The sequence below is a fragment of the Polistes canadensis genome, unplaced genomic scaffold (assembly GCF_001313835.1).
Source record: "Polistes canadensis isolate GaletaPanama2010 unplaced genomic scaffold, ASM131383v1 scaffold_26, whole genome shotgun sequence".
Lineage (NCBI taxonomy): Eukaryota > Metazoa > Arthropoda > Insecta > Hymenoptera > Vespidae > Polistes > Polistes canadensis.
The window spans coordinates 243,796-260,233 of NW_014569573.1; the positions used below are offsets into that span (position 1 = coordinate 243,796).

At 33.1% G+C, this 16,438-nt stretch overlaps 2 protein-coding genes across 3 annotated transcripts; both read right to left on the bottom strand.

Annotated features, from left to right (window-relative positions):
- Positions 1-2,548: 2,548 nt before the first annotated feature.
- LOC106783824 (tetratricopeptide repeat protein 14 homolog) lies at positions 2,549-12,819 on the bottom strand. 2 transcript variants are annotated; one of them, XM_014742724.1, is made up of 14 exons: positions 12,669-12,819; positions 11,725-11,921; positions 11,487-11,611; positions 11,317-11,393; positions 11,109-11,231; positions 10,654-10,868; positions 8,212-8,352; positions 7,931-8,122; positions 7,147-7,843; positions 6,732-7,057; positions 6,314-6,450; positions 5,921-6,047; positions 4,549-5,830; positions 2,549-4,269 (listed from the first exon to the last, which is right to left on the bottom strand). In XM_014742724.1, the coding sequence occupies exons 2-14, from the start codon at positions 11,883-11,885 to the stop codon at positions 4,150-4,152; spliced, it is 3,723 nt and encodes a 1,240-aa protein (XP_014598210.1). In that variant the 5' UTR covers positions 11,886-11,921; positions 12,669-12,819; the 3' UTR covers positions 2,549-4,149. The 2 variants fall into 2 exon arrangements, with proteins under 2 accessions (XP_014598210.1, XP_014598209.1); XM_014742723.1 differs by having other exon boundaries at positions 6,314-6,489.
- A 703-nt stretch (positions 12,820-13,522) lies between these two features.
- LOC106783843 (mannose-P-dolichol utilization defect 1 protein homolog) lies at positions 13,523-15,665 on the bottom strand. Its single transcript, XM_014742757.1, has 5 exons — positions 15,059-15,665; positions 14,590-14,655; positions 14,237-14,369; positions 13,953-14,157; positions 13,523-13,890 (listed from the first exon to the last, which is right to left on the bottom strand). The coding sequence occupies exons 1-5, from the start codon at positions 15,144-15,146 to the stop codon at positions 13,639-13,641; spliced, it is 744 nt and encodes a 247-aa protein (XP_014598243.1). The 5' UTR covers positions 15,147-15,665; the 3' UTR covers positions 13,523-13,638.
- Positions 15,666-16,438: the final 773 nt, after the last annotated feature.

The following is a 16,438-nucleotide window of genomic DNA, read 5'->3' on the forward strand; positions in this document are numbered from 1 at the left end:
AAAAAATAAAAAAACCTATCAAAATAGATTATAATATAAATCTCAGTGTATACATAAATTATCAATATATTAATTTCGAATGAAATTACTGATGAGTGTAACGTTTAACGCAACCAATCATTTTAAACTTAAGTGGCGTTTATTTTAATTATATAAAAAAAAAAAAAACAAATATATATATATATACATATATATAAAGAGAGAAAGAAAATAACGTTGTTGATAGGACAACGTCGTAGATGATAAATGAGCGAATCGGAAGTGAACAACACATCCTTAAGACCGGATAGAAAGATTAGGGGTTGGCGGGCGGTCCTCTCGTTGGGAATCTCCAGTCGCCGGCTAGCCGGACAACGCGTGGTCAACGGACAAAGCTCTTCTAATTGTCCCCATCAGCGAGGAAGAATGGACCGCGGGGCTGCTGCTGACAATTTCATTTGTAATTTGCATAAGGCTTATTAAAATCACAATGGAGTAGAGAAACCACCAGCCGCCGCCCAGGGTGCCGTTGCCGCTGCCGCCGCCCGATCAAGATATATTCATCGACCATGACTTTTTTTTTCTTTCTCCTCCTTCCCCCCTTCCTCCCCCTCCCAACTACTTGCGACAAAGGATAATTATGCGCCAAAAACTCGATCACAATGACGATTGCGATGACCACTATAATATGATGACCATCGGAGATATTGTTTTTTATATATATATGTATATATGTTTGGAATAATTGAAAAATTTTCTCTTTTTTTGAAAATTTGCCGCTATCTATCGAATCGAATCGATTTATTTATTTTTCGATACTTTTTATTTCTGTTACAATTAATTCGTAAGGTAGTTCTTTTTTTCTGTTGTCAAAAATTTCGTGACAATTATTACTACTTACCTACCTCGCATAATCTTCTTTATTTTAGATTTACGATGGAATATAAATAAAATATGTTATATATATATAACTTACCTTGAAGATAGATTTCTCTCTCTCGTGGTCTGATTCATGCCTCTATGTTGGTTTACGGAATAAATCCTGTATCCACGATTCGTATGTAACTCATTTCACGTTTGCACATAATCACAAATTAATATTACGTATTATGAGTTATAAACTGCATTTTTCAAAATCATTTTCAACAAAACGACAATAATATATTATAAATTAGGACTTCTCAAAGCGCACAACCTTGACGATTTCATATGTGATCGCGTAATTTGGCGGCTGTATCAAAATTTGATCAAAAACAAAAAAAATTCCTCGACGCACATCGACCGAAAATTAATTCAAAATCTATCTAGTAACGTTATAAGTATAGTAATAAATCTTTGAATTTACGATAGTGAAATAAAAGATAGTATAGTTATGATCGCTAAAATATTTTTTCGACTAAAAGGTATCGCAAAGTTGATAAATTTTAAGAAGCCCTGTTATGAATCACTTGTCACGATATGAAATTTACTAAAAAAAAAAAAATAGTATAACGTTCGAACCATACCCCGCCGCAGGTGAAGGTTGACGCAAAACTGAAGCGACCTGAACCCGTTATCATATTGCACGCTACCAACTTTCCCCCACCATAAGGTGCGAAATTCGTTCTACGCATGTTCACATTTAAAATAATCAAAAGAGAGATGTCCCTTAATGCAGAAACATTATTTTTATATTTCTTGACAAGCGATTATCTAATAACAAATAACTACTTGTCTTTATTTATATTATCATAATTTATCTTTCAATCACACGCATCGAGATAATGAAATATATTTATACTTGTTTTGTTATATATAAAATATTTCGTTTACAATTTTTAATCGAACCGTAACGATAAGTATCGATATATTTCAATCGTACATTATTTTTAATATTGAAAATCGTTCAAACCAGAACTTCCCAAATATTTATGAACCGAGATGAGAAAATCTGTACAGATAAAAATTATTTGAACACTGTAAAATGCATATAAATATCTGATGCGTCATAAAAAAAAAATAAAAGCTAATATATTTAACAAACCACTTAATTTTTAATTCTATATCTTTCTCTTATATGATTTCAATTAATTTTAGAATATATTTCCATTAAAATGTTCTCTTAACAAGTTCCATACAATTAAATACCTACAAAGGAAAGCAAAATATAAACGCGCACGCGATTAAATAAAAATTTTTGAAGTGAATATTATAGGAAGTTACTTTTGTCGCACATCAGATTTTAGCATGCACCTTCCTACCTATCACCACCTACAATTATTATTCAACCGAGGATTCTCGATGAGTAAAATTCTCCTCTCTCTAATGAACATATAAATTATTTTTGTATTTATTTTTTTTTAACGCAACTCAGCCGTTATGAATATCTCTAGTTCAAACGATATATTATATTCAAAATTTGTATATATGATATACGTGGAGAACACGTATAAAATAAAAATAAAAACTTATTAATTTTGTAAATATGTCACATACCGTAAACGTTTCTTCATTGTTGTTAATCGGATTAAAATAAAATATTATCTATCTGGTGGAAAAATACAAATTTCAATGACATTGATACTTTTCATCTCTTTTTCTTTCTCTCGTTTTACATTTATATATATTTTTCGTTTTTTTTTTTGATGATTGAATTGTACAGCAATTCGTTTACATTTAACATATATGCATGTGTCCTCTACTAAGTAAATTATTTGTAGTATATCTTAAAATATGCGATATCTCGTATTAATGAGATAGGGGGGAAATAGTAACGGGGGAAACATTTTGTACCCTTTAAATTAAACGTATCTGCAAAAGGGATGATGCTAGTAAATCATACGATTAAAGGGAATAATGACTATTATTTTAAATGTGCATCATTCGTGTAATGTTATTTGAACTAAACTACGCAGATATCGCGCTTACGAATCGATCATTGCGATTTCTAAAATCGCGGCGCAATAATAATAATAATAATAAGAAGAAGAATAAAAAGAAGAAGAAAAAGGGAAAAGGTTTCAATAATACATAATCTTCGATGAAACAATTAAAATCTTATTAAACGAATTGTCAAATGTAAATTATTGATAAAATTGTATTTAACTTTGCGACTTTTAATTCCAAACTAGTTTCCTCTTCGATTATGCTTACAAGTTTTATTTTTTTATTATCTTTGTTTATTTCTTCTTTTTTTTTTTGTATTTTCTCTTTTTAATACTTTTTAAACGGATTTTCGTATTTCCATTCATATAAGAAAAACATATAAACGAAATTAAAGAAATTATTTGAAATTAATAAAGGAAAAATTTGTTGATAAGATGATATATTTTTAAAATATTATGAAAAGCCACTCGAGATAATAAGAATCAAACCCAGAGCCATTTATTTATTTGACGTTTCCATTGTGATCGAAAAAGAAAACGGCATATATCATGTCATATCATATACATTCTTACGAACTACATTTAAGTAAAAGAAGAAGAAAAAATTCGCGATGAAATGTTTCAATAAATGATCTTCCGATTCTAATTCCGTACAAACATGGTATACATACTATTATTATATCCTTAGCTATTTCCGTAGCGAGAATCGTCTAATTTTCGGTACGAATGAATTCGCGTTGTTATTGTTATTATTATTATTATTAATAATATTATAATTAATTTTATTATGAATAGATAGATAGATAGATATATCGAGCGCAATCACGTTCGCTACATATACAAGATATAAGACAATAATAATAGAATTTGGGGGGTTCTCTCACACAAAACCGAATAAAAGAACAAGTCTTTTGATTTCATTACGAAAATCGGATAAAACTTAGATTTTATATACTATTATAATAAACTATACACGATCGTCTTGATATCATACATTTAATGATATATCCGCAAAAAAGAAAAATAAAACGAACTAGAGTCGTCAGGGATGAAGATAAAGAAAAATATTCTTAACGATCATAATGGCCGCCAGTTATAGGATTTGTCAATAATTATCGTCAGTGATATTATTACTTTGATACTTAATTTGCGTACCATACGTTATAGGTACGTAAAATTATAAAAGAGAGTATATCTCACGTGTATTGGTCGATCGCTGATGACTAGGCACAGCCAACGTGAGGAAAGAGAGAATATCACAGACGAAGAAGAAGAGAAGAAACAGCGTCGGCAACGGCACGTATATCTACCAAATCTTAGCTGCAAGGGCTCTCTGCATTAATACATTCTTGCTTCGCTGCTTCATGCGTTCAATGAAGTGCTCCTTGCCTTCCAGGTTAACGCCGGCAGCTCCAACTTCCTCGCTCTGGCAACAAAGGAGAGTTAGTTGGCTCCTGGGTCGTATTCTCTTGCACGTGTGGCTCATCATCGCAATCATCGCAATCATCGCCATCATCATCATCATTATTATCCTTATTATTCCATATCATGACCTTCATCATTATCATCATCAATATATCATCATCATCATCATCATCATGATCATCATCCAGAGTTATCATTTATCGTCATCAATAAGAAGAAGAAGAAGATAGGCTGTTCTTTTTGAAACGCCTATAGTAGACACAGAAGTGACCTAACCAACCTTGTTAGTCGCGTCGCCCCCCTCTCCCTCTCCCCACCTCTCGTAGTCATCATCATCGCGTTCTTCGCCCTCGCTCAGAGGTCCATCTTGCCTCTTATTGGGAGGGACGCTCGATCCTCCGGCGCCTTGTTGGTGATCCATAACATCGTCGCCACCTTCCAGCATCTTGTTGATTTTCTCTTTGGCTTCATCAACCTTCCTCATTGGATCGGGTGAATAACTGCGATCGCTGTATCTGTCGCGTGAAGCAGCCCGACGATCTCTAAAGTCTCGCCTGTCCCTGAAATCGCGGAAGCCCTGCTTACCGTGGAAAAATCTACCACCACGGTTGCCACCACGCCCACGCCCACCGCCGCGATTGTTGAATCCGCCACCTCGTCTATTACCGAAACGATTGTTGTGTTGATTATTGTAGAATCGATTTCTATTTTGGAAATTATTACCACCGCCACGATGATTCGGATTGTTAAAGCCTTGGAAGCGTGGCTTGTAATAGGTGCCACGATTATTGTACATCCGGAATTGTCTCTTACGGTAATAGCCTCTGTCGCCTGACCTACTGCGACTGCGACTCCTGGTATAAGATCTAGATCGTGATCGTGACCTTGATCTACTGTAGGTACCAGATGGAGAACGACTGTACTTTCGTTCATAGCTTCCGGATCTTCTGTTAGAATAGGATCGCGATCGAGTTCGTCTTGGAGATCGAGATCGAGAGGATCCAGAACTGGATGCACTGCGAGATCTGCTTCGAGAACGTTTCCCTGGTCTGTCTCTGCTCATTCTTTTTGAAATCGTACCTCCCCTACCACTGGATTCACGTTTCTTAGGCGTCTGTCTATGCTGCCTATCTGTCTCGCTATCAGAATCCGTTCTTGGGCCCTTAGCCTGATTCTGATTCTTCGTTGGTGGCGGTGGACGCGGAGGTTCTGGTGGGTGACCACCTCCGCTTCCAGGACATTGACCAATCGGTTGGAATTTACCACCGAGATTACTACCAGAACTGAACTTATTCGGTGTACCTTGCGGTACAGATATATTTTGATCTTTGTACGATTGGAATTTGTTTTGCGGTTGCGGAGTTGGATATTTAACTGGAGCTTGTTTCGGCATCGGAGGCTCCTTAGGCAATGGCGGTGGCGGTGTAGGGGCAGACATCGGTTGAGCGGCTGCTGCTCTCTTTTCTGCTAATTCCCGTTGCATCTGTTTACGAATATTCAATGACTTTTCTAAAGCTGCTCGTTGGAGTTTCTCTTCCAACTCGTTATCGTCGTCTTCGTCACTGTAAACATAACATTTCACATTCTTCATTTACATTCCGTACTAATTTTTCCTCTCACGAAATTGTACAATAATAAATGTGATATTTTACCTAGCCGCTTGAGCAGTCTTCCATTTTGCGTTTAATGCAGATGGATCTAGAGTAGGTACTTTAGGTTCAGGATGGATCAACTGCGACTCTTGCTCGAAAATGTCAGTTAATGGCTTCCTCTGGATTTCTATGAGAAAAAAAGAACACAAAAGTAAGTATCTTGCACAATACGTAGTGAAGGTCCAAATTAAAGAAATGTTCTCCAGATAGTGCTGGCTTATGTGGTAGAGTGATAAGGAAAAGACTATCCATCGGTGAAGCGAATAGAGAAGAACAATTGGAATTTGTATAAGCGTGATAAGATTCGTGAAACAGTAACGGAATTGCAACAAAATGAGGTGCAAATACTTTTTTTTTACCTACTGAATATATATTGAAATTTGAAGAACAAACCTTTACGTTGTTGCGCCGTCATTGGTATTCTGGGTTCTCGTTCATGATACGCCTTAGATGCTTCATCTCTCTCCCTTTCCCTCTCTCTACGTAGCTCCTCCTCCCTGCGTGAGCTCTCCGCGAGCTTCTCCGCGTTGCTAAGAGGGGAAGGTATGTCATTATACTGTGCTACATACCTAGTAAATATAAAAACATAAGTAGAATGCGATATCTTAGGATAAAAACAACTTCCGAGAGTCGATGCCAACAGAAAAGACCACAATTGAAATAAACGTAATAATTGAACTCAAGTAGTACTTAGCATTCTTATAACAGTCGACTATAACTATTGGAATGATAAATCGACAAATCTAAAAATAAACAAAATATAAAATGTCTCGAATGTCATTTCTGCCTAAAAATTGTTTAGGAATCAAACCTTTTTAGGACCGCTGTTTCTTTTTCAACCTTCGCATAATAAGCATTTAGTTTCGATTCGAGTTGTTCCAGATCTGGTAAAGATGACTTTTTCAATGCTTCCAAATCTCTTTCAAGCTTGTCCTTGTTTTTACGCTTCTTTCTTTCCTCTTTCTTCTTCTTCTTTCTGCTCTTCTTGTCTTCTTTTTCCTTATCCTTTCCTTTCTTCTCTTTCTTCTTCTTTTTCTTCATTTTTTCACTTTCTGAGTGGAAAGAAATCCTTTTTTCTTTCTTTTCCTTTTCTCTTTCTCTTTTCCATCTTGCGGTCTCTTCCAAGAACTTCCTTACCTGAAATGAAACAAATTACACATACACATTAATTTGATAAGTTCGTTCGCAATTACATATATAACATATTCATTTTTTTAAATGCTCACCTTATCTTCGTAATCTGAATCATCCTTGGTTTGTTCCAAAAACTTCCGTACTTTAATTTCATAATCGTCCATTTTTTCGCGTGTGTTAGCATTATAAGAAACTGGTGAAACAACATCATGAGCAGCAGTAGTAGCAGCTGGAGGATTGTTGTATTGAGCCATACGCTTGCTAAGAGGTGAAAGTGATCCACGATGATCTTTCTTATGCTTCCGTTTTCTGCTCGGTGAACGAGATGCAGATCGCGAACTTCCTGACGACGAAGAACTGCTGGAGTCTGAACTAGAAGTACTCGATGATCCACTCGATGAAGAACTAGAACTGGAACTCCATCTTTGTCTCTTTTTCGATCGAGATTTTCTCTCTTTCTTACGCTTCTTTTTCTCTTTTTTGTTGTCACCGACATCATTTTCAGTTTCGAAACTTTTAAACGTATCAAGAGGATTCAAAGAAGACGTTAAAGTCTTGGATTTGATGTACTCGATGGAATTACGTGCTTCTTCGTGATACGGTGCAATAGCTAAGCAATTTTCATAAGATTTCTGTGCTTCGTCATATTTCTTTTCATCTTCGTAACTGCGTCCAAGTGCTACAAGAGTTTCGGCCATGTATTTACGAGCGTTCGCATGCGTTTGATTCAATTTCAGAGCAGTTTCAAAATCGTCGATCGCTTTTTTGAAACTACCACTGTTAGCATATCTAGAAATAAAAAGAAATCAAAAAGATAGCGATGAGTAATGTCGATTTTGTTGGATAATATATGAAATAATATTTAAATAAACTTACAATGCTCCTCTTGCAACTAAGCCTTCAACATTTCTAGGATCAACTTGAAGTGCTTTATTAAGACACTGAAAGGCTTCAGTATGGCGGCCAGCTTTGAAGTGATCTATTCCTTCAGCAACACTTCGGAATGCCCACTTGCTTGCTTGCGCTTGTCTTAATTCTGATGAATACTCATTGGGAGGAAAACGCTCCCTAAAAATGTTTAACAAACGGACGACGATAAATTAAAATATATCTCACTAATATATTTCAATATATAAAATTATTAAGTTATATCGTACCTTAGGCCAACCATATTAGAGTGATTCTCTTGACCTAGACCCATCAAGTCACAAAGATATTTAATGTTGTTTGGGTTGTTGAAGCCAGTACTATTCTCCAAGAGCGTTTCATAACTCTGACCTTTGTTGTCCATAGCTTTCCTACACCACATAACAAAAAATAATACATTATTCACTTGCAAAGATCGTCCTGACCACTGGCACAGAAGAAACCAAAGCTACTTCGTTAACGGTAAAACTAAAGACTTGATAATCATGATGACCGAATCTTCACACTCCTTAATCAATAAAATTAATATCATAAGCTGTGTAGATATAATTATTTGCTTATTTTCAATTTTCTGACATCTCGTCTTCTATAATTTTATATTTATGTACGTATATATATATATATTACATATATCTACGATATAAAAATATATGTATGTATATGCTTCTTCGGTCGTCTTCTTGAAAAATTTTTAGTACAAGAATATATGCTCCATCCATTCCTGCGAAACGTTGATTCTTCTTTTCGATCTGCATGAATTATTCAAAGATACGACACTAATGCCAAAGATGCTTTTTTTAATTTATAATTCCTGCTTTCTCCTACACTCGTTCTCATTCTCTCTTTCTCTCTTCTTCTTCTTAAAGTAACGAAGAAATAAGATATTTACATCTTCTGGTATTAGAATCGTTCACAATCTATGTTTATACCGTTAACAAGCAGCAGGGGTCCAAGACATGGGATGCGGTGCAGAAGGTTGGTAAAATTCCTTTATTACCACATAGTTTCATAATTATAAATTTAAAATGGTACACAACCTCATTATTATGTAAACTCGTCTCTCACCTTTCATGTACCGCTAAGACGTATATTTCTAGATTTTTGTATCATGTTTGTAATTCAGAGATTTTCTCAACACAAAAGCACACAACCTATCATCAATTGACGATGGTTACATAAGTTTTTGGTGCGATAAAATAAATTGCATAGCCCTATGATAGGTCGGGAGCCACGCCTGAGTATATATTATCTTCCAAGTCGACCAAAAAAATTTTTTTTAGACGCAGTAGCGGTAGCGGTAGTAGAAGTAGTAGAGTAGTACAGTAGTTCTATCGCCTGTTTGCATTTTGTTGAGTCAATTTGAATATGACATCATTTTTTTTTTATTTGTCAATATAAGCTGTAAGTTTAAATGAGGCATTATTATGACAAGGCGCGATTCTTTTGAGGCTTAAAGGTATTGGATGGGGTGTTTAAGATTTGGGTTGTTTGGTCTCTGCTTTTAATTTCAGCTAAACCACATATGCTTTAATCGAAAACTAATATTAATATCTCTATGAAAGAAAAATATAATCTCTACATATATTAAAAATAATATAAGATCTTATATGTATATATATATATAATTGTCTAAGATTTTATTCTAATTTAAATATATTTCTATTTTCTATTAACATGTATAAAAAAAAATCTCCATGTCCTGTATCAAAGAAAATTAGAATTTAGTTAACATTATATGATCTGATAAGAGACCAAACAACAGTAAATCATTATTATACCTACCGTCTGCAGCACCCACTCTGACCGTTCAAGGTTCAACATCTCAAACTGGAAATTCAACCTCAAAAGACATTGATCTCATTTGGCGCCATAGTTTGGCTGGTGCTTTGAGAGTAACATATCACAAACGTAGATACAATATGTGCACAATAGAGCCATGTCAACCAATGCTCAAGGTTTGAATCATTTGTATCGCATTATAAATTCATCATCATACTATCAACTTTTTATGTTACAACATTGTGTCTGGCACCTAAATTCATAAAAATGTGTAAGAGGAATCAAGTCTCATTTACCTTGACTTGTTAGTATCACAGTGCGTCTGTTAAATTTCAATTTTGATTGCCCAACACACTGTTATTCTTACCTTTATCTTTTTTTTTTACAACGTGTTAAAAAAATAAAAAAGATAATTAAGAAATAGAAAATCGAAGAAAAAAGAAAAATAATAATATCGCAAATCTGTGTTCCCTGTTCAACACACAATTTAGAAATATGACGTTTTTTTATAAGAAATGCAACCAGCCATAAGTGATAAGAATACTAATATCATTATCACCACGTCAGAGAAAAACCTTTGCCTCCTTAATTATAATTTGTCTTAGATATGTATCACAAATGAGGTCAAATTCTCAAATTTAAAAAAATCGTCTAAAAAAACTAATAGTAATTTAGATGTGCGAGACCTGTACATATGTATGCATATATATATGTATACATACACATATAATATATATATATATATGAATGCTAAGTGCGATGCGCGTAAGACATTATTATTTAGTCTTGTGTATTTTCCTTTAGTGGTAGACATGTTAATTAAAACAGAACTAGCGAAGCGTGTAAATGCAAGAAATTTTCTAAAGTACTTATCTATATTTCTCGTAACTTACTTATAAGCTTCTGGGAGATCATCTGAATGAATAAGACCCGTAGGTGGATGTGGGGCTTGGCCCTCGCGGGCAGGTGTGTTCATTACAGCAACGACTCGTTCCGCTTCAACGTTAACTTCAGTGACTACGACGCAGACCAGATCATTTGCCATGTAGCCTCTTGTAACACCTTTCTTGTCCACTGCCGGCACAGTGGCCGTATTCAATATTAGAACCTATTTGCATAGCACACACGCAAAAATAAAATTAATATTTATTCATAATAATAGTATTAATAATTCATTTAGCAAGGATGTATTGGACAAATTATAAAACGTTTCCTTACACCTTCTTACTAATGTAATTATATCAAAATGCTTGTAATCTCTTGTGTAATTAACCAAGAATTATATAAGATACACTCGAGATACGGTACGATAAAACAATAATTATATGTTGAATATTAAAATATATACCTTTATTCCTAACTCAGTAACAACTCGAGGACAGTCAGAACAGTTGCAAAGAACCTTCAGTAGAAGTCCAGGTGCACTTTTACCCATAACTTGTGCATAAATTACATCTCCGACAATTAAACTCTGTAAATTAAATTTGTATAGATTAGCAATAAAATCTGATTCATTAGCTATGAAGTAAACAGATGGTTTGAAAAAAAATACTTACTTCCAAGAAGTTTCTAATGCGTTGTGATTTTTCCATAGTGACAAAAGTATCGAGTCCTGGCATTGTTGCATAAAATTCTGAATACGAAGAATATTTTAGTATCCTCGTAAAGAGAAGATATAATAATTTAACGTACAGAAGATAAACGAAAACGCTAAAGAATATTTTACCTTCATCTCCTAATTCTTGTTTGAGAGGCTCTACAGTCTTCTCAAGATTTGCTTTATCATAAAGAGCATCTGCTTTCTTAGCGAGGAATTGCTGAAGCTTCAATCTTTTTCCTCTATCTCCAAAACTGTATAAAAGAAAAACAACTTTTTATTGCACATTATTACATAGTCATACATAAATGTTGTACTATCAATAAATAACACAGATAATAAGATTTTAAATAATGCAGTTAAATACCTAAGTGTTTTTTGACGCTGTTGATAAATTTCAAAATTGGGTTCCTTGAGATTGAGTATAGCCAACTCATTCTCGTTGCGTTCTCCTTCCCAAACTTTCTGCAACTGCTGACCATGGTAGTTCAATGCTTGCGCAACAAGACGCGCGTCCATTGATTCCATTTTGACTCAGGAAATAGAGCAACCTAACCTGTAAGACTGTGAAAATCCGTAGGTTCGCATGATTCTTCTTGTCTTTTTAAATCGTAATACAAGGACCAATTGTGGTATATCTTAAAAAATTTCAACATGCGTCTGCCATTAATTGATTGTTGCTATGAGATCCAAAAGCATGTAGGCACTATTCAATAAAACCATCTCATGGCACAGTCCAGAAACCAAGGACACGTGCACGTAATCTCGGTTCCCACCGACTGAATATCCATAAATCATAATACAATTCCACTTTGCATTCTTTCGTATATGAAAATATATTCATGCTCATGTAATATATAGACTGATTATCGTTAAATCAAGGTCTCCAAATTGAACGCTATTCTGCGTATGTATATCATTATTACCCGTCAGACAAAGCGAATGTTTAAGAAACCGGGTGCCGAAGGTCGATTTACCTGTGTGTAGATGATTTTATATATATATTTTTTTTCATAATTTTGTTTCCTTTTAGACGAAAAGTTGAACAATGTTTAAATGCGTCTAACATCTGCTATGTACTTTTATAGTACTATATCGCATAAGACGCTACATACATAGGATAAAGGCGCGTTATATTGATTTATCGATAACAAGATGGTCGTCGGGGGAAGCCGGACTGCAAAGGGCGATGACGCCATGACGCTCCAATAGGCCATCTTTTCCCAACGATTGTCCACGCCCGTTAATTTTCGTCTCATGGGACCAGAAGACCCATTTTTTCGTCTAAAAAAAATCTGAAATATTACTCACCGTTGCTCGAGAATTACGTTCCGACGATCTGACTATGAAATTTCTCAAAATATCACGGTCCACTAAGCTGCATCGTCGCTGATAAAACAACTGCTTTCGCACGGTATACCGTACATTATACGACTCATCCAGCAAGAAGAAACAGGAAGACGATCCAGGGGAGAGGGATTGGCACAAGCGCATTTTATTCTTAGAAAACTAACCAATAAGGAATACACTCTGCTATAAACTCGATGCTGATTGGTTGTTATATACGGACGTGTTCATAGTTAAAGGTTTAATCGAGAAAGATGTTTATTATTAAAATGTTTAAATAATAAAATATGTTAATATACCATATATATTTTGAATTAAAAATTTTTTCTTTATTATTAGAACACACACACACATTTAATTTTAGCCGTTAATATTTTGTATTTAAAATTTGAAGTTATACAAATAATAAACAAGTCCATATAGATTCGCTGATTAAGCGCCAAGTTTCCACATTTCCGGTTAAAAACAACCAATAGCAAAAAGCGTGAGTCAGCGATGGCGTGTTTTTTAATTATCGATTATCTTTTGCAAGTAATGTTATTATATGACGATAGTAATAATAAGCGGGTTTTTCAAGAATAAAATTTATAATTAATGGAAAATAATTATAGTTAGATAAAATATTCTTTTTTTTTTTAATGAGTCACTATATATTATAAAATAAAACTGAAATGCATACATACAATATGTTATATTGTATGTCATGTAATAATCTTATGATAATAATAATAACAATATGAATAATAAAAATTTGAAATTTAACTAATGTAAAATATGTAATGTAGAACGTCTATTAATTAATTGCAACAGCTGAGTAAAATGTTCTGAATAATATAATGAATAAGTAGCAGAAAAATGTATACAAATGTATATAAAATATAACATACTTCCATCACTATTAAATCTTATATAATATTTTATTGATAACTTTCTTTTAGGCCTTTTTCTTAGCTTTATCTTTTTTCTTAGAAGCTACAGTATCAACATTCCAATAATAAAGAATTTGTGCTGCTATAATGGCATTTGCACTAGTCGAACAGGAGTACATAACTATCATAGTCATATCTCCAGTTTCTTGAATGGAAGTAAATATTCTTGCTAATGAACCAAAGAAAAGCATAAAGCCTGTTACTGCTGATAACTGACCAGTGCTTCCATTAGAATAATTTGTATAAGCTTGTATAAACTAAAATAAAAAACAATAATATTTAATATATCAAAGATATTTGGTTAGTTTAATGTAATTACCTTGCTAATAAGAACAATAGGTATATTCATTGCTTGACAGGTCCAAAGTAAATTAATTGGTGCTAAACCGCTTACAACAGCAGTAAGTATAGCTATATAACCTGCTAAAAAAGCTGTTGCTTTCGCAGAATCCCCATTAAAATGGAAAACCAATATTGCAATTATCAATGTCTGTATACCTAATGACACTCCATCTCCCCAGGAACTATAAATAAAAAGATATATCATATTAATAAATTCATAGATGCACTAATAGTCATTAGTAATATTCAAATTTTGCTTACCTAAAAGGAAAACCGTTTACAAAACTATAAGATGTCATAGCAGTGATAGCAAATAAATCCATCAATACGCTATAAATATTGATACCCTTGCTATCTTTATTTTTTAAAATCTTTACAATTTGTGGCACTTTTACTAAAATAGTCAATGCATAATTTTATGTAGTATTATTTATAATTATTTATAATAAATATAAAGACTTAACGTATTTTATGGAACGATTAAAAGCATACAGAAAAGAAGCATTCAATGTGAAGAACATTATTATTCAAATTAGATAAGCATAGATAATAATGTCACTGTTTCAACTAGATACAGTAGAATACTGTTATAATTAAGAGAATAATTTTCTAACCCAATAATGATCCAGCGATGATACCAAGTCCTAAAATTTTACTCAGTGTTGCTTTGAAACATTCAGCTGAAACATTTTCCAAAATTTCATGATTTAGTTGTATTGGTAGACATTTATTACATATATAATCCATATTCAATTTAAAAGCAATTTATTTTTATTGCAAGTCATCAAGACCAATTTCAAATTTAGTGTCAAGAAAAAATAGAATGTCGCCGATAATATTTCGATTAGCATACTTCATTATATAAGCATATAAACATAAGAATATTAATATAAGAAAATAAAATAAAATATTCGATTTCGGATTAAGCTTGTTTTGTCAATCATATGTCAATCACATTAATCCACGTGGCTGAAGCATTATACACAGTAAAAGTAACTTTGATCGAACATATATTGAATTATTTTTAACATAGATTTAATATTTAAATTTCAAAATAATAATGAATATAAATAAATTATTTACCATGTAAAAAATCCATATTCTCGAAATATATTTTCATACATTTTTTCGTAAAAAAGTATAATGATAAATTTTTTATTACAGTAGCCATGCTGTCAGAATATATATATATATAATTATATTGATATAATATAAATTAAGTACAATTCTATCTTATTATTTACACTCTTCACATAAATCACTCAACCAAATTTATATCGTTTAATTTAATACATATGTTTATTTCTAATTTGTATTAATATATTTAAACTAAGTGACACTACCGGTATTCGAATGATATAAAGGATTGAATCGTTCAACTATTTAAAGTATAAAGTAGACTCTTAAAGATTATTATTTTCGTCCCCAGTAGTGGGAGAATCATTCCTCTATTCCGATACAAAGTTTATGTCTTCACTTCTAAACTACTGTGCTGTGAACCAGTACTTTGACATTGACATTATCGTCTTACCGATCGGGTTACTTTTTTACCGACCGAAAAGAGCATGCGCATTTCGTTGCCTTTAAAAAGCGCGAGATTTCAAATCTATCGCATTTCTCGATAATCGATCATATCATGCTTCTATCTATTTTGAGCGTACTTTGTTCAAATAAGTTCTACTATCGACAGTGTCATGTTTATCATTTGTCATTAATCCTTTAGATAACCAATATTTAATCTTATCAAACATTCTAGTGTATCCAAAATATCATCTTCTTCTTTTTATAAGCTAAAATTAACAATATCCGCACGATACGTTTTTCCTAACACATGTATAAAATATTTACTCCGATGAACTTAAGTGACGTAAGTCAAATCCTTTATTTCTAATGGTAAGTTTAAACAGATCAAATCCGATAAAAATTTGACGTGTAAATATTAACTCGTTAAAGACGAGCATTATTTTTATCCGTCAACAAGATTAGACTATCGTTCAACGTAACACGAGACTTTAATATTAAGAGATATGATTAAATCGATCGAGAAAGTTCATTTCTAATATCTTTCTATCTCTTGTAGAGTTTCGTGTGAAATTAAACGATCTTATAACTGGGATCGAACGATAACGATAAGAAAACGGGTCGATCTCGATATGAAAATCATCGAGAGATAAATTTATAATGAACTTTTCTTATTCCTTGGACGAAATTAGTATTTTGATATACTTTATCTAACTTATCGATGTAAAAAATCCAAATCGTTCGATCATAAGTAACATAATAGTCCAGGCAATGAAAGGGCGAAGTGCCAAATTTTTGACCACTTTGCCAGAAACTTGATATAATGGTAATTCGACGACGCTGAATCGAATGGTGCWAATWTTTTTGCAATTGGRCCARGAGATCTTTGAGAAAAAGGGTAAAAAAGGGTAAAAAACGGCCGTATCTTAGAATCTAGGCATT